Source organism: Mustela putorius, unplaced genomic scaffold (assembly GCF_011764305.1).
Source record: "Mustela putorius furo isolate JIRA1106 unplaced genomic scaffold, ASM1176430v1.1 tig00003845_pilon_pilon_pilon, whole genome shotgun sequence".
NCBI classification, from domain to species: Eukaryota; Metazoa; Chordata; class Mammalia; order Carnivora; family Mustelidae; genus Mustela; species Mustela putorius.
In genome coordinates, this window is record NW_025421998.1 from 77399317 (window position 1) to 77418336 (window position 19020).

Sequence of the window (19020 nt, forward strand, 5' to 3'; positions counted from 1 at the left end):
AAACCAAGAATCAGATGCTGAGCCAACTGTGCCACTCAGGCACCCCGAATGCTTATAGAATTCTTAAAGGAAAATCAGAGTCAAAACATATTGTTATTCAATTTTATTAATAATTCATATCATTTATTGATGGAGCACGTGTTGGTTACTTTCATATTGCAAATTAATTTAATTCCCCGTACAACTTAATGAGGTAGAATTTGTTACCTTAACCATATGTATGAGAAAATTTGGAGGTAAAGAGATAAAACAACTCCCCCTGCCCCAGAGGATGAACCAAGCAAGTGGTAGAGTCAGAACTCAAATCCAGATTTCTGATCCCTGGCCCTCCTCTGTTCTCCCCCACATTACCGCATCGGACACTTCAGGTCGTGTATTACAACACTCTGTCCTTTGCTTTATCTAATGTGGTATAACGGTTTCAGATTTTGAAGGCTTTCCCATAAAAATAATAAGTGTTCAGTTTTGTGGGTTTTTTTTTTTAAGATTTGTTTATTTGAGAGAGAGAATGTGAGAGTGCAAATGGAAGGAAGGGCAGAGGAAGAGGGAGAGAATCTCAGGCAGATCTCAGGCATACTCCTGGATGTGCATAGAGTCCCCGTGATGTGGGGCTCCATCTCATGACCTTGAGATCCCAACCCTGAGATCACGACCTGAGCTGAAATCAAGAGTCGGATGCTTAATCGACTGTGCCACCCAGGGGTCCCAAAAAGTGTTGTTTTAAAATAACCTTCATAGGGTCATCTGGGTGGCAAAGTCAGTAAAGCATCTGAATCTTCATTTCTGCTCAGGTTGTGATCTCAGGGTTGTGATCTCCAGGTCAAGAGATCGAGCCCCAGGTTGGGCTCCATGCTGAGCATGGAGTGTGCTTAAATCTCTTTCTCCCTCTCACTCTGCCCCTTCCCTCCTCTGAAATAAATCAATAAAATCTCTGAAAAAAATTAAAATAACTTTTATATAGTATGGCAAAGTGATTTCTGAGGGACAATTTTTCAGATCTTTCCAGAAGAAGGGAGAGAGAGCCGTGACTGGGAGTTCAGAATGTTAACATCTAGTAACACTCATTCTTTCTCCTAAGGTCTTCTCCACAAGCCTGTGAGTCTCAAGTTAAGTTGCTGTAGCGATGGCCAGGTTAAATTCTGCCACTAAAAATACATCTTCAAAACTGTAGGCGTAATCAAGAGCTCTCATTTCCCGAAGTGCTGCTTCTGGCATTTGATAATCCTGCCTTTGCTGGTGTGGTTGACGTAATTATTCACCTAGTTTTTATTTCACGGATGCAGCGTGTGCACCTGTTGTTGGACCAGTTAAAAGTGTTCTTGCCCCTTGGTCTTGGGCCATTTTGCTGATATAGTGTGTTATAAATATGACCAAGACAGGAGCAGTTTGTATTACAGGATAATACAACATAATTTGACTGACAAGCTCACTTCCCATTATTCTCTGTAGTCTGAGATGCAAGTTAAAATGTCAGTTTATGTTACAAAGGTTATTAGAAAACATGGCCAGTAATTACACTGTATTTATAATCTGCTCTATATAATGTAAGAGCTACATTGCTCTTGCTTAAACTGAGCCTGGCTGGGGGAGGGGGAGGGGAAGGAAAGGAGGAATGTATCTTTCAAAATAGTAATAACACAGAGTTTGAAAATACACTCTCCTCATGTGAAATCACTGCTCTATTTGAGCCAGCTGTAATAGAGAGGAGCATCCTGTGATTACGAAAGAAAATAATGTGAGAAGAGAATTCTGGGCACCGAACATTTCACTTGAGTGACACTGATATATTTGGAAGCATCTGTCTTCCCTTGCACCTAGATGCATGTTTGTTTATTTTGGCCTCCTGTGGGCTCATGGTTCCCTCTAAGTCCTGTGTACAAAGGCTCAACCTGTTTTCGGCTTTAAATACTCCTTCTTACAGGTTTACCGTGACAAACAATGATGTTGGCTGGGGAATCGTGTCCCAATCTACAGTTAAATTTTTGAGTTTAAAAAAGTTTCATTATCAATCAATCAATCATCAATCAATGGTTTCATTGTCAAACACACACACACACACACACACACACACACACGCAGTATTGTTTAACAAAGAAAAATATCTAATGAATATCATGTTTGCCCAAAATGCCACACAGGGGAGGTGTGAGTAGCTAGGCTTCTATTCCTTTCTATTAAATTCGCCACACACATACTAAATGCCCATGTTACCATGTGTCAGGCAGAGCTCAGACTCAGAGATAGTTTTTCTGACTCTTTGCTCTTTATATTATTATTTTAAAAACATATACATGGGGGTGCCTATGTGACTCAGTCAGTTAGGCATCTAACTCTTGGTTTCAGCTCAGGTCATGATCTCAGGGTCCTGAGATAGAGCCTCAAACTGGGCTCCCTATTGAGTGGGGTGCCTTCTTGAGATTCTCTCCCTCTGCCCCTCCCCCCAGATGCATGTTCTCTCTCTCTCTCTCTCTCTCTCTCTCAAATAAATAAATCTTAAAAAAAACACACATATATAGTATTTCCCATATACTGAGCACAGCTCTAAGCCATTCACATATAGTAAGTCTTTAGTACTCACTGCACCGTTAGGAGGAAGGTATTGTCCAAGGTCATACAAAGAGTGCTGATGGGACCAGGGCATTCAAAGCCAACAGTCTCTTCAGAGTCTGTGTTCTCTAGCACATCACTCTGCTTTGTCTATTCATTGACAGATGGCAGTAGTTTGTATAAAATGAAGAATAAGGTATTCCTGCCCTCAGAGGGTTTATAATCTAAATCTGTTTCTTCTTTCTTTCCACACATATCTTCAAAGATCTTGATAGAGCACTGTGGCTCATTAATTTTGTAGATATCTTCATTTATTAAACATGTACCATGTGTACAAGTGTACTGCTAGTTGAGCTCACATCAGGGAGACGTGCACATTCCCTTTCATAAGCGCTAATGGAAGGGTGTATTTCAATGAAAACTTCCCAAAAGAGGTGATGTTTGTTTTGGAGCGAGCCAGTTGGATGAGTGGAGCCAGAGGATGGAATTTTAGGGAGGAGGAACAGTGGGATATGTATGAAAGAAGAGGGTTGGATCAGGAATGGAAATAATTAAGAGTGTGATATGACCAGAGAAGAAAGTGTTTAAGTTTGAATGACCTTGTGTTCCCTGATGAAGATTTAGAATGGATTCTGTCAGTAAAGGGAAGTAATGAAGAAATTTAAGTGAGAAGTGAAAGAAATTTAAGTACAAAGACATGATACATATGTTTTGCATCCAAAAAGTGGGACAGTATGATTCAGAAGTGTCACTCTAAGTAATTAGATTCCCAGTTTTGTTTTTTATCTCTTCTCGCTCATTGTCCTCAAACAACTCCTTTGTTTCTTCTTCTTTGGCCTCTCCCAGTTTTTGCTCTAACCCCCATCCAATCTCATTGCTCCTTCTGGTAACAACAACAACAAAAATATCTACTTTATCAAGGTTTAATCTCAAGTTTTCAGGAAAATACCCAATGTCTGCTATTTTACCTTATAATGAACTCAGATATCAGCATTCTTTCTACTTGTCAGTTGGAAAATTCCCTTTTGTTGGTGGAATTTCAAACATCCTTGTGAGAAAGAGGAATATTTATTTGGAGGATCAATAAACTATGGAAGGAAGAACCTGAAATTACGATGTTCCTCTTCGCGAGCAGGGATCCACCCTGCCACCCCGAGCGGTGTTCCAGTTTTGCTGCATCCTGATTGAGAGAGGAAGCAGCGCTGTCCTTCTCCAAAGAGCTCTAAGCTTGTTTCTCGGTGCTCCCCATTCCTGAACGTGTCCTGCTAGCACAAAGTCCATCCTTTCTGAGTCTGTATCCTCTCCTGTGTTTACCGAAAAAGCACCGTTAGAAGATAATGCCACTGGAAGTAAACTTGATGCAAGCACAATGCAGATGAAAGGCATTGCTATTAATTTATATTTTCAGCTAGAGTTGAGCTCTGTATTTCTATGTAATAGTATTCCTCAAGGACCCCTATATTATAATGGCCTAAAATTTTCATCTCTCTGTAATAGAAAAATTCAATTCACCTTCAGTTTTCGCATATGAGGTCGCCTTCATTTCCTGAGACAAACTGACAGGATAACTTTCTGAATGGCCTTTGATTTGCATTAATGGTGTCCTTCAAGGGCAGTGTGTTACTTCTTCCTCTTGAATTTTTATGCCTCCTTTCTTTCTTGTTTTTTTTTTTTGTTTTTTGTGTTTTGTTTTTTTTAGATGGAGAGATCAATAGAGGCACACTTTGGCAGCCATGACAGAAGGGCCATACTCTACAGGCCTCCTTCCTTCAGCAAAATGGAGCTTCAGCTCCACCAGCACATTCTCACTCAGCATCGCTATACGGTTGTCATCGCTGAAGAAAGGCTCGGTGCTGGCCTTGGGCTGGGGCTGCTAGAAAAAGGTCAGAATAAGAAGTAAATACCCAAGTTGCTTGATATATAACGCGAAACACTTTCTAGAGTGTGTTACATTCTTTTCCTAAAGAAATTTTTAGGGGTGTCTGGGGGGCTCGGTCGGTTAAGCATCTGCCTTCCACTCGGGCCATGATCCCAGGGTCGTCGGATCGAGCCACACATTGGGCTTCCTGCTAAGAGGAGAGCCTGCTTCTCCCTCGGCCTCTTCCTGCTGCTCTTCCTACTTGTGCTCTCTCTCTGTCTCACTGTCAAATAAACAAATTCAATCTTTAAAAAAAAAAAAAAAAGAAATTTATAAAAACAAATTTTTACCCATGATCAACTTATTTACCTCAAAGAAAACCTGGCTCCTTTTTTTACTTCCTCTCAATCTTTCTTTAGCTATATTTCTTTATTCCTGAAATTATTTTGTTTATATTTTTGTAGCCTTTTGGAGTTACATAGTTCATATTTAAATGCTACATAAAAAATGTTTATGTTTATGAGCCTGAATACATGTTCTGCCCAGCACCAAACTGCTCCATATTTTAAGAAAATTGCCACTTCATCTGACTGCAAGGAGAATGTGCTGGAAATTGTTTCGAGAAGCCAGCTTAAATGTGATTCACAGATTGGCTCTAAAATGCGAAAGAAGTATGGGTATTTATCACACAGCCTATTACTAGTCAAGTACTTTTATTTCTTTCATTTGAAGTGAGAAATAAAAGACAAGTTTTTAAACAAGGTATTTGAAAAGAAAGTTTGAGGAGATGATGAGGGTCAAAAAGGGCAGTCACAATAACAGCGAACATTTCCTGAGCAACTCAACATGTGACTGATACACTCAACCTTGCTCTTTCAACCGCCAGCTTATGCCGCTGAATGAACGAGGGGAGCGGAGCGGTTAGCCTCAATGCCCACACTTCGATGAAAAGAAAGGTTCTAAAAACATGCAGAGTGTGGGCCATGAAGACAGGTCTTCAGCAGTGCCATTTGCTGGGCCCTAGGGCCCTGTCCCCTCAGAGTCTTATGGAAATCTAGGGTGCTGGGCTTCTCTGGAAGCAAATGAGAAAAACGAAAGGGAAGGTGAAAGCTCTGGAATATCCAAGAGGGCTGAAGATGAATTTTAGGAACTTCCTTGCGGTTGGTTCTATTAAGGAGGGACCCATGGAGAGTTCTGGAACATCCATAAATGATGTTGTCAGGAAACCATTTATCCGGGTTAAGGAAGGATATAAAATGTTTCGTCTCCCTCTCATCCTATAAAACATCTTAGCCCATCCCTGAAGTAGGTGTTTCTAGGACCACCGTCCCCATCCCCCGTGAGCCGTGCGCCTGGAGTCATGCCCAACACAGCCGTGATGACACCCCGCTTGTGTCTGCAAGTCCCTCTGCCTCTTTGATGCTGCCCCTGACCGTGTGGGGGCACGATGTGGATTCTGTATGCGTTTCAACTTCAATTCCGCTTCAATTTTCAATTCTGTCCAGTTGCAATTCAGAAGGAATGCAGCTGCTCTCTCCCTTAGGGTCCTTGGGTCAGTTTTACAAGAAAAAGGAGGATGACTTTGCATTGCAGCTTCCAAATATCCAGAAAAGTGCAAAGATAGCCTGAAGGCAATAAACTCTGGCAGGCAAAGGAGCTTCTGGGCACAGCATAAGATAAGGAGGTGGTCTCACGAGACTTTGACATTGTGAATGCTGATTTGGCTCACGTACCCCGCATTCCCTCAGCCTGTAAAACAACCACTTCCTAATTCTTTCTTGGTTTCTTCAACTCAGTATAATAAGATATTATTACTGGATAAGGCCTCCAGAAAGGGTAGCAATGTCACGAATATGCAAAATTGACTTTTGGTTTTTCCATCTGATTTTGTAGTTTTCACTGTGAAGGCAACCGTCTAGTAACAGAAATAAAAAAAATTTCTATGACCTTAATCTAACTTCTCCCTGATTTTCTAACCTATAGAAAAAAAAAATCACTTTTTTATGGCAGCTAATTTTCCATGGTCACAGATTTAATCTCTAAATTATGTTTGCACTGAGGCACTCACTATAAAAATATTTTCTAAAGATTTGGTTCTTGTCAAATTCATTTTTTTCTTTAGTTTCCCATATTCAGCCCATGCTTATTTTACCAGACATATGGCAGCAGAAAGTATGATGCTGTATTTGCACATTTGAACTTAATTTCTCCATGTTGAGCCTCTTGGGGGAAGTGGAAGCAGTTCAGAATGATGTGGAGACCTACCCCTCCTATCTTTAACTTTACCATTGCAGCTTCTTCTCTTTGCTAAACTGAAATTTGAAATTACTATATCAAAAGTAAAACAGGTACTACCACAAATGTTACTAAGTGGCCAGGTGCAGATTTGACACATTTATAAAATACGTGCTTGGTTGTAGGAAAATAAATATAAAATAAAATCTTCCTATTTTACCTACCCATTTTACCTGCTTTTCTTTCCTCTTCTGATCTGACCCCAATCAGCTCTGCTGACCTCTTTCTATGCCATCGTTTGAAACACAGGTGGCCTCTTTCCAGCTTGGAGCTACTTTTTTTTTTTTTTTCTTTTTTAAACCTTTAAGGCCAGAAATGAATTAAAATTAGAAAAAAATAAAAGGGTCATCATAGCCAGGCAACATTCCACTATAAAGTATAATCTGTTCTTGTAGAGTATCATTTGGGCTTTATAATTTATTCAGCTTTCCTAGTACTTATTGAGAATGTTTATTCTTTGAAAGGAACAGTAAGCAGTCTCGGTTCTAAGTTAGAATGTGGGCATTGTGGTTTTTTACCCTGGTTAATGCCATTCTAGTGATTAACAGAAGTCTGTGGCTCTATCCAGAAAGACAGTAGGGGTGTCTACAACTTTGATATACAAAGGGCTGATATACAACTTTAAGCAAGTTAGGTTCTTTGAGCTCTAGTTCTCTTAATCTGTTAAAGGCAGTAATGTCATTATTTCATGGTAGTATGTTGTGAGAATTTAATCACTTTGTCTACCCCATCAGAGTTCTGGGAGGAGACATCGTAAAGCCCAGCCACTATTTTTTGATCAGTAGTCTGGGAATGGGGCCCGGAAATGTATATGTTAAGAGCAGACACATATGATTCTGATATACGGCCCTTTGAGGCACACTATCCTAAGGGACATACTATTGGTTCAAGAAATAACCATCTTTAGACTTAATTCTGGGAATAAAATAATGCAAAGGTCTACTTGCTATAACGCTTAAGTTTTAATTGTGTCATTTTAATCTTTAAGCTGATTTTGAAAACAGTAAGAGGACAATTGTCTTTACCCGTGTAGGCCTACAAAACTCAGCAGCATGTAAAACATATACTTTATGATCCTTCAATCTCTTGCTTTGGAAAAATATATCTTATGTCCCTGCATTTATGAGAACATATAATTCTCTAAAGGAAAAGATAGTAGCACCCACCAATTATAGCTTTTCCCAGTATCTAGGTACCATTTAGTAAATCAGTGCTTTAGTACATGGAATAGTATAGTAGCCTAAACGAAAGTAGATGTTTTCTGAAAGTTCTTATCCTATTCCCATGGTAACGTCCAAGTAGTATGCGGTCGGGAGACCCTGTTTCACTAGATTGTATCGTTGGGTCATAATTACTTCTGCATGCTCAAAGAGAGTACATATTTATCAGTTTTCTGTTCACTTCTGAATACACCTTGCACTTCTAAATTAAATGATGTATTATATAGTCTCTAAGAAAAACAAATGCCAACCCACTACAGAATTGAACACTCCAGTGGTTTCAAATTGCTCTTGTTTTTGTAACGTGGGGGTTTTACATGCAATGTTTTTTAAAAGATACACTGAAATTGGAAGATCATATCAATTTTCTTGCCAGGGGTTGGCAAATGATGGCCTGTTGACCAAATCTGGACCATCGCCTCTTTCTGCCAACAAAGTTTTATTGCAATGCAGCTACACATTTGTTTTCATACTGTCTTTGGCTGCTTTGTTTTGCCATAGCAGAGCTGAGAAGATGGAGATGGTGGGGCTCTTAAGCCTAAAACATTTATTGAGCCCTTAACAGAGAAAGTTTGCTGACCCATGTAGCTAGACTAATTCTATGTCATCGGATCCCAACCCAGACTGATGGTTAAACTCTAGGACTGAGATAGTTTAGTTTTATAACTTACACCAAACCTCATTCAAAAAGGGTTTGATGGTTTACAGTAAAACATATAATAATAACGTTACTAAAATGGAAATACAAAGCCAGGGCTCAGGCTGGATAGTCCTCTTAGTTACCGTAATTGAAGCCTCATTTTGGCTTGAGCCTACAAATACCGAGAACAACAAGGAAAAGAATGAAAATTTTACCCTCAGAAAGAAGGGAACAGGACGTTCCTTCCCCTCACCACCCACATGCCCAAGGAGTATTTTTAAAACAAATTTCTTGAAGGAATTATTAAGTAAACTACCTAAGTTATGTAATGGGTCAAGAGCCAGAACAACATTTGTATTGCAAATGAAGTGGATGTCATATCTTAGTTCATAGAGCAATCTTCCAACAGGAGCTGAGAATATAACATTATAGCAGGGTATGGCGAAGACATTTCTAGGAAGGGCTAGACTTAATATGGTGAGAGGGCATATCGATATTTGTATTGATATTAAACTTGATATATTGTGTTCTAGAGAATGCTATTTTATTTTATTTTTTTAAAAGATTTTATGTATTTATTTGACAGAGAGAAATCACAAGTAGATGGAGAGGCAGGCAGAGAGAGAGAGGGAAGCAGGCTCCCTGCTGAGCAGAGAGCCCGATGTGGGACTCGATCCCAGGACCCTGAGATCATGACCTGAGCCTAAGGCAGCGGCTTAACCCACTGAACCACCCAGGCGCCCCTAGAGAATGCTATTTTAAATAATGTTGCTTCACTGTCCCCCCTCCGCCATGAAGACACTGTAATTTATCCAACTGTGTTCTTGGGAAGCACTATTAAAAGATATCGTTAATAGAGCGAGAGATACAGATCAGTACTTAATGTTGTGGAAAATACATTAGAGAAGAAAAAACCTATTTCCTTCCCTGTGTATAATTTAATAGTTTTCTATCCTCCTATATTTTTATTTACCTTCACTTGCACTCTCAAAAATGTCCAACACAGGGCGCCTGGGTGGCTCAGTAGATTAAGCCGCTGCCTTCGGCTCAGGTCATGATCTCAGGGTCCTGGGATCGAGTCCCGTATCGGGCTCTCTGCTCAGCAGGGAGCCTGCTTCCTTCTCTCTCTCTCTCTCTCTCTCTCTGCCTGCCTCTCTTCCTGCTTGTGATCTCTGTCTGTTAAATAAATAAATAAATAATTTAAAAAAAATGTCCAATACATTCATGTACCATTTGAAATTTAGTCTAATTTTGAAGATTTATTTCTAATGGCTACTTGCCAAAAGCTGTTTCTGGGATTTGTATGGAAAAGAAGCCACTACTATAGCTCAATCTTGACTTTTGTGATGGGAAGCATATTTCAGGGTTTTGTTTGTTTGTTTTTTTCTTTAGTTTATTTGTATTCAAGAAGAACCTATAAGGAAGTTGAGATTTAAATCACCCATAAGTAAGAAGAGCTTAAACACAGTAATTGCTTTCTTAGGGAGGTAGTAGACTGTGGTAATTAAAGAAGCAGCCCCTTTGGAGTAAGATCAAACGTGGGCTGAGTTCTAGTATTACCTTTAATGGTTATATAACCTTGGACAAGTTACTTAACCTCTCAAAGCCCTAATTTTCTCTTTGGGGATTGTTTTGGATTGTTCTATGAATGCCACACTACGGTCACTCAAGGAATCGGAGATGATATTGTTACTTCTGTCAAGAACAAATTACAGAAAGGAGATTATAGAGATTCTTTTCCGGGGGAGCACATTTAAAATGGGTTCTATATGAAGAACATAGGGATGCTGCTGCTGGGTATTTTGTGATAAATGAGCTCAACAGGTGTTTTCAAGGCCCTCTTTACCAACCTACATTCTCCCATTGAAAGGTCTGGGTTGTAAACCCTCCTGAAATTCCAACACAGTTTCCTGGACCATTCCCTTGGGAAAGACCTGTCATTAAGGGAAAAAAAAAAAAAAATCTCTAAGTTCCTTGAGGTCAGGGACCCTGTCTGTTCTGCTTATCACTTAAAACCTTGCCCTCAACCTCCTGGCACACCAGGAATAATTGTTGAATACAACTAAATGCATGAATAAATGAAGATAACATAGTGTACCAATATTTGAGCCCCTTAAATAGTGAACTACCTCAGAATTCACATTAAAAGTTCATTGATAAGCCTTTTATTTTTAAATAACTTTATAGGTGCACTGATACTCTATGCATGCTCAGATCTGCTCTTACATGAAAGTAATGTAACCACGGCTACTGTAGTATTTAGGACTCATATTACCTGTTGAGGCTGTAAGTGCATGTGTCCATTTTTCATTGTTCTTCTCTTCTTTTGCTCTTAAGATTCGTCCGTCACATTTGCAAGTGTTACTATCTGTTGGTTTTAGAGGCAGATAGATGAGTTTAGTTCTAAGCATATTTGGTCTCAGATGCTGTCAGCTCTTCATCTGACAAAAATTGAAGAAAACAGACAGACCAGGGCAGGAGATGAGAATTTGTGAGTTACCTGCTTAGCGGTGATGCCTGAGTCACTGAGGATTTCATATACCATAAAACAACGAAACACAACGCACTCTACTTCTCTGCTTAGCATAGTGTAAAATATTCATGTTTATGTTCTTCTGATCCCTCGCTTTGGAAAAATATATCGTATAACCCAGGGATTTTATAACATACACCTTCTCTACAGAAAAAGATAGAATCAACATCAAATTATTGTCTTTCAAATCATCCAGGTCCTATTTAGTAAATCATTGTTTTAGTTCATAGAATGGAGTAGGGGAGCCTACGAGAGAATAAATATTTTCCAAAAGTTTTTAACTTGCTCCCAGGATAGAGGTCTAAGTAATATATGGTCCAGGAGACCATACATTTTACCATTGGGTGAGAATTACTTATGTAGACTTGAGGAGGACATATTTCTGCAGTTGCAGCCGAAACCAGATCTGCAGCAGGCACAAGAAAATAAATGGTTCCAATTGCAAAAAATGTTTCTGGGAGGCCCTGGAAGTAGTTGGACCAATATTTTTGTATCCCCACTGTTTAACGGGACACTTGGGGACAAGATTTATTTGTCGTAACTCTGGAAGACGTAACCAGGATCAATTGAAGGACAGACATTTTATCAGTCAGAGTTGCCCAGCCATGGAACTGCCTGTCTCAGAACATCTGAGGTGGTGCGGGCCAGCCTCAAGGCAGGGGTGGTCCCGAACACGTGCTTTATTACTTAGGAGAATAAGTAAAATCATCACCCAAGTCCTTCTCAGATCAGCACTCTAACATTTATACACACAGACGAGAGAAAGTAAGACAAGATTTTAAACCTCATCATTCTAAGGATTCCTTTTCTTTAGTCTTTTTAAATATCACGTCCAAGGGCGGAAGAGAGGAGTGGTGAGCAAAGAAGCAGAGAAACATGGGTCTGGAGGCAAAATCTGGGGGGATTCCCCTTTGGCTAGTGGTACATGTTGGCCGCAGATGCTTCCGCTGATCCTTTAAAACTCAAGAGCCTGAAGAACTCCTCTTCTCTTTCCTTCCTGTGCAGGTTCACACCAGCACCCTGCTGCTCCCCTGAGTTTAATCCACTCTAGGACTATTTAGCAGGAAGACGAAAGAGTAAAGGTCACATTTAAAAGTCACAGTGTGTTTCGCCTGGTCAGTATTTCACCTAAATGCCTTTGTCATACGTTTTTTATTATGCAAGGAATAGGTTTTCGGTGATACCAGAAGTGCTTCTGTGCCTTTAGTTAATCACACTGGGGAGGAGAAAAAAAGGAAATTGAATCAAAGAAACTTCCTGGTCTGCACCATTTTATTTTATTGTAGTATGACAGGCAATAATTGTGTGCTCTGGTTTATTGTTGTTTTCCTCCGTGCTTATAGAATTACTGATGTATTTATGACCAAACAGAATTTGTTCTTTAATTGGCATACTAGAGCTCAAGGAATGTTTATTTAACCTTAACTCAGTTGAGTTGTTTATACTACAGAGACCGGAGTTCAATTTACTTTAGTTTTTGAAAAAAGCTTTCTTATTTATAAAAGTTGAGCTTCAAGTGACCTCCCCATTCTGATGTTTCTTTTACCCACCACTGTGCAAAGAGAACAAAAAGCCAGTGTCTCATTTTTACTCCAAAGAAACTAAACTGCTTCCTTAAGTGGGTTGGTTCTTACCATTGAAAATGGTAACCAGATGTTTACTGAAATCCCCATTATTTCTCCTTCAAGCCTAGCTTCCTTCTAATCGTTTGATCTTTTTAAGTTTCATAGAAACCAGATTGGGTATTTAAATTTTCCAAAGCTGGGAAACGTTTAATATAGCTTTGAAGATACTTTCTCTGAACTGTTGCTTTAAATGCCCCTTCTGCTACTTTTATTTTTTTAAAGGTCCGGCATTAATCTTTTTTTTTTTTTCCCAATACTATGGATTCTATTTAATCATATTACAAATAACATATTGTGCTATTGTTTGCTTTAGTGTAAAGGGAAGAAGTCTTGCAGGTACCCCCCGCCCCCCGCCCTTGGCAGATACATATGGCTGCTTTTGTGAACAACGAAAAACTACATGTCACCTGGTTTTGCCTCAGTTACAAAATTAATAGCCAAATTCAGTGGTCAGTTAAAATGTTTCATTTCAGACTCTAGGTAACATGGATTCCCTCTGATTTTTTTAGAACAATGATTCTCAAACTTGGCTGTCCATGGGCATGCTCTGAAGAGCTTTAACTCCTGCTTCCTAGTCTAGGTCCAGATGTTCTGGTTTTATGGATCTAGAATTTAAAATCTCTAGGTGATTCTAAGAACAGGTAAATTTCAGAACTTTGGCTGATGTTTTCATCTCAAATTAATTTTTATAAGTACAGCTGGCCTTTAAACAACACAGATTTGAACCATGTGGGTCCACTTAGGCACGGATTTCTTACAGAACAGTCCCGTAAATGTATTTGCTCTTCCTTATGACTTTCTTAATAATACTTCTTTTCTGTAGCTTATTATAACAATACGGTGCATAATACTCGGAACATACAAGTATTAGTTGACTACTCATGTTTGTTGACTACTCATGTTATTGGTAAGGCTTTTGGTCAACAGTAGGCTATAAGTAGTTTAGTTTTGGGGAATTTGGAAGTTTTATACAGATTTTCTATTCCGCAAGTGTTGGTATCCCCTCACCCCTGCATTGTTCAAAGGTCAACCAGAATTTATTTCAGGTCACTGTTCTTTTCATATTTCTTTAGAATTAAAGACTTTTTTTTTTCTTTCAGAAATTAGACATTTTGTCTGGTTTTTGCCATGGACTAAACTATGCTTCGAATGACAGATTTAATTTGTAAAAATAAGTAATACTTATATTATATTTAGATTAAGGAAAGACTCCAGGAAAGAAAAACAAACTGTTTCATAGGAGACTTTTCAAATGACAGAATGTGAGGATTTAACTGCAAGGGAGTTTGGTTTTGGAGTTTGACTGCAGATATAGTGTGTTTACTCTGCTAGTGTATTACCAGATTTAGATGCTTGAAATACTTTAGACGTTTCCCTCCATATGGGAGGAGTTTGGGAGCATCTGAGCACGTTTTCGAGACTGCCTCTTCATTTTTTACCACTTTTGTTTTCTGATCTCCATTTTATAATTATTGTAAACCTCCCCAATCACTTCCCTTTGAGACTTGACTTGCCCTTTGGAGAATTAATTAACTAATTAATCATATTCATTAATATTTCCCTTTGGAGATCCTCTATGATTTTTCATCTTCCTTTTAGCTAAAGTTGCTTTTTCCTAACACCTTCTCTTTGTAGATGTCTAGACTATAGTTTGGGAAACAAAGACTCAAGAAAAAGTATTTTTTGCTTAGTAATTGCTCTCTGATTAATCCTCAATAATCTCACTCCCCCCTCTTTAAAATTGTTTTTTTTTTCAGAATTTACCAAAAAACTCCTTTTTGTTATAAAATATAGTCACTATATTTATGATTGCTTTATTTTTGGTATGAGAGCAGATTTGAACATGATTAGAATATCAGTGTTTTTCAAAAGTTATGTAAAAGTCTTTAAGAAATTGAAATTAAGCTTTCATGTGAATTGACTGAGGTAATTTCTGTTTCCTTGATTTTACTGAGCAGTGATTCCCAAACCTTGTGAAATGTGTGATCAGTGGAATAAACACCTGTCCTAGCAATAAGAGGGTCCTACGAGGTCTGGAATTTTCTTACAAACTGTTTTCTCCCTTAACTTCCTTACTGCTGCCTTCTCCTGCTTCTCCAACCTTTTTGACCCTTCTTTATGATCTTCCTCCAAATATGGGCACTCTCTAAGACATTTATCCCCAGTCTTCTTTTTCCCCCCTATCTTGAGTGTCCCTCAAGATGTTTTTCTTCTCTACAGATTCAGTGATATCCTCTGGAGAACAGATTGGTGGCAGCCAGAGGTGGGGGTTGGGAGGGGCCAGGCAAAAATGGGTGAAGGTGGCCGCAATGTACCCACTCCCAGTTAGAAAGAAGTTCTAGAGATGCCAGGTACAGCATGGTGACTATAGCTAGTAACATTGTACTTTATGTTTGAAAATTGCTAAAAGAGTAAAAAGTTCTCATCACATGAACTTATAAATATGTAACTATGTGGTGATGAATGTTATTGTGGTTGTCATTTTGCAATATGTGCATATATTGAATCATTATCTGCTGCACCTGAATCTAATATAATGTTATATGCAATTATATCTCACTACAAAAAAAAAAAAATCTCCCCTGGAGATTTCACCTCTGTATAATGTTGAATCTTAATTTGTTTTCTGCAGGCAGAATTTTTAGAGTCTTGATGTTTCAAGTACCTGATAGATGTTTTGATTTGTGTGTCCCAGTGTCTCAGCATGTAACAAACCGCACTTGTTGTCTTCCACACCAGCAACGTCTGTGGTTCTGCTGGCCATGTTTCTCTTGCAATAACTGCATTCCCTCAGCTCTCCTGTGCTAATGCTCATCTTCAGGTTCTCCCTCTCCTTCAGCTGCAGCACACATTAGGCATCTGGGCCATGGCTCCACGTTTTGTGCCTTTCATGCTCTCACAGTGTTAGTTAAATACTCTCCCAGCTGCTGGTCTCTGCTTTTTACAGTACACCCCCACCACGACTGCTAGTTTATATCACACAAACATGGCTCTGCTCACATCACTTCCCTGTGCAGAAGTCTTAAGTGACATCTCATTTCCTCCTAATCAGAGGACGTATTCTTGCAAGGCATGGCATTCGGGGCTTCTTACACCATTGTGTCAGACTCCTCCCCAATGGGCTGTAGCGTGATTCTCAGGCTTGACCTCACACCTGAATTATTCAGGGATCTTAACAAAAGTCTCTGCCCAGGTCCCACTTCTGAAAATTATATCAGAATTTTAGAGGAGGAGAATGAACCTGGGGATCACTATTTTTTTTTTTACAGGGCTCCTAAGTGATAGTAATGTGTAGGCTCCCCGCTGTTGGCCTACTCAGCTTTGCCTGATCACATTTCAAAGTTTTGTGATTTGCACTGCTACTGAGGTTTTTGGCTCCGAGAATTCCTTCCTGTCTGCCATTTCTTAAGATCTAAATTAACTTATAAGTTTACCCATGAATGTCCTTCAAAGTAGAAGTGGTAAATAAGTTATCTGAGACCTCATGATTCATGATTCACACATCTCTGTGGCCTAGAGTATGCTTTGTGTTATGTATTTTTATATTTTTTTGTTGTGTTCATCTCATCTCCCCTTCTATATTATAAACTTCTTGTAAAGCAGGGAATGTTTTATTTATGTATTTATTCTGCATAAGACAGTGTCTTGCATATACCTAGTGGCACACTATTAAATGAGTAAGCAGTTGAAAAAAAAATAAACCTGCAAATATTCTAAGAAAATAACTGAATCTCTCCTTCGCATATTCAAGCACCATTTCCTTCTTGGAAACCTAGGGAAAAACTACTTAGCGTGATAGGAAATAGCTGTGTGGTAGAGTGAACAGAAATGTGCTCCAGGCTGTGTCTGAACAAAACCAACTGTCCTTCGTGAAAATTCTCTGTAACCTTGTTTCAGAGTTGGCCAAGCCGGTGATGTCTCTGCTTTCAAGGAAAGAATTCCACCAAGAAGTTAATAATAGCCTTTAAAAAAAAAAAAAAAGAGTTTATTAATTTGACAGAGAATGAGAGAACACAAGTAGACAAAAGAAGCAGCAGACAAAGGGGGAGGGGAAGCAGACCCCATACTGAGCAGAGAGCCTGCTGCGGATGTGAGGGGCTCCATCCCAGGACCCTGGGATCATGACCGGACCTGAAGGCAGAGGCTTTAACCCACTGAGCCACTCAGGTGTCCTAATAATTGCCTTTTAATAGTATTATTAATTATTCTTTTCAGCTCTTTCTCTAAGGAAAAATATCAAGGTCATATGAGAATCTCATCGTCTGTGCAACAAAATGGTCTATTTAGAACAGGGAACTTTTGGAATTTAAGAAATTCTGTTTAGCATTCCACCTCATTACCAGAATGACCAAACAGATGATTAAGGGGTATCAAGGGTAGAGATGACTCTTAGCGGCCCTGCTTCTCTAATATTGAGCTCTGTATTTTGTACTTACAGAAGGTAAAGGGGATCCCTGTCTGGATAGTTGTTTGAAGAACGTAGTTTTGGCAAAGCACCGGCACAGTACCTACTGTTTACTGGGCCCATGATTCTCAAACTTAGTATGTACTGGAATTATCTGGAATGCTTGTTAAATCAGACTGCTGAATCCTACTCCCAGTAGATCTGACCCTGTAGCAATGGGGATGTGTTTTAGAAAATAACAAATTCCCAGGTCATGCTAACATGCTGGTCCTGGACCATATGTTGAGACTACTGTGCTAGATACTTCTTTATTACAGTTTCTCTGTGTTTCTTCCAGAAGCACGACATTCTGCCTATTTGCTGTTTAAGTAGTTAGTAGCCAACTAATTTACCGTTTGCCTCTCCAGGAGTCTGAGCCAACCTTCCACACTGGCGAGAAGCCCCGCTCCTGAAATCAAATAGATGCTAAACCCATTAATTATAAGTGGGCATGCAAAGCCTTGGTCCCTGTTGTCTTAATTCTTTATAGTCAAGACCCATGGTCCATTTGAATTGATAGCAACAAGCAGCTGCATTTAAACTTTCTTTGAACGTGTTGGGCTTGCTTGAAGATAATGGGATCAAGGTAAAAATATGGACATATGATTTATACTAAATGGTAATTATAGGCCCCCAAGGAGCAGCAAGAAGGTATAAGGGAAAAGAGGAAAGCGACCTTGTGTTGGATTCTCAATGTGAAGCTGTGGCTAAGTTACTTCATTTCTTCAGATGCCTTTTGTTTTACAGAAGGTGAAGATTTTGGAATTAGATCATCTTTAGGATCTATTCTAATTGCAAAATACATAAAAAGTATGATAAACAATGGAAGAGATTACCTATAAGGCCACCAACAAAGACAGTTAATTTTGGACATGTTTCTTTATAAGTTTTTTATACATATTACAGAATTTTCTAGCTTGCTTTTTTAGCATACTGTTTATCAGTAACACAGGCCATAAAATCTTTGTGAACATTTTTCAGTGGTTATGTCATGTTATGTTATGTGGATATATTTAATGTTTGCTTAATATAATTTTCTTAATCTTTTCCACATTGTTAAGTATTTATGATTTTATCAATATTTTGCTGTTGTAAATAATTCTTGTATATAAATCTTTGTTTACATTTCTAACTTTTCTTAGCACAAATTTCTGAAATTAAAATTACTGAAATGGAGAATGAGGGTGCTTTTTGAAGCTCTTCATTCGTGCTGTCAAAATTCCACCTGAAAAGGTTAAAGCATTTCCCAATTAGACATAAAAAAAAAAGAAAAAAGAAAAAAGAAAAAAAAATTCCCATCTCACCAAACATCACCAGTATCAAAACTCTGTCATTTGTTTTCAGAATGAGAACTTTACCGGTTGTTCTATGGAAGTAGAAATCCAAATTCACAGCTATAGTATAGACAGATTGTTTCTGTTGGAAATGGGTACTTGCATCATAGTAAGAATGCTGGGAATGCCAGAAAGGCAGGCACATTCCATGGTAATCTGAAGACTCATCCAGAAAGCCAACATATCAAGAATAATGAGTGTTTGCGTTTCCACTGGTTTGTTTGCTCAGGAATCTCTATTCATTATTTATCCATTTTTTAGAGAAATATCATATTAAAGTTTACCAGCAGGACCTTATATGTGGGTACCTGAAATCTCTAACTCATAGCTACACAGCAAGACTATTGCATGCTGAGGCCAATTTTTATTTCTTGTCTTATGGGAAAAAAAAATCCTATTACTTTGTCACATTGAGTATTTTTAAGGTACTCTATGTGATATCAGAAACATTTTGAATTTTAAAGTGATCAAGATCCAGGTTAATTTTCCATACATTTTTGTTTCTCTGTAACAGTTAATTGACA

At 38.7% G+C, this 19020-nt stretch overlaps 1 protein-coding gene across 4 annotated transcripts in view; it reads left to right on the forward strand.

Annotated features, from left to right (window-relative positions):
- The window catches only part of CPED1 (cadherin like and PC-esterase domain containing 1), a 265626-nt gene that overhangs the window by 24243 nt on the left and 222363 nt on the right, over positions 1-19020 (forward strand). For 2 of the 4 annotated variants that reach the window (XM_045062916.1, XM_045062917.1), the window contains exon 2: positions 4247-4430. The exons of 1 other annotated variant lie outside the window; for it this stretch is intronic. In XM_045062916.1, coding sequence (XP_044918851.1) covers positions 4247-4430 — 184 coding nt within the window. Of the gene's footprint in view, positions 1-4246; positions 4431-19020 lie in introns of those variants that run through there. One more of the 4 variants, XM_045062919.1, reaches the window with a different exon arrangement.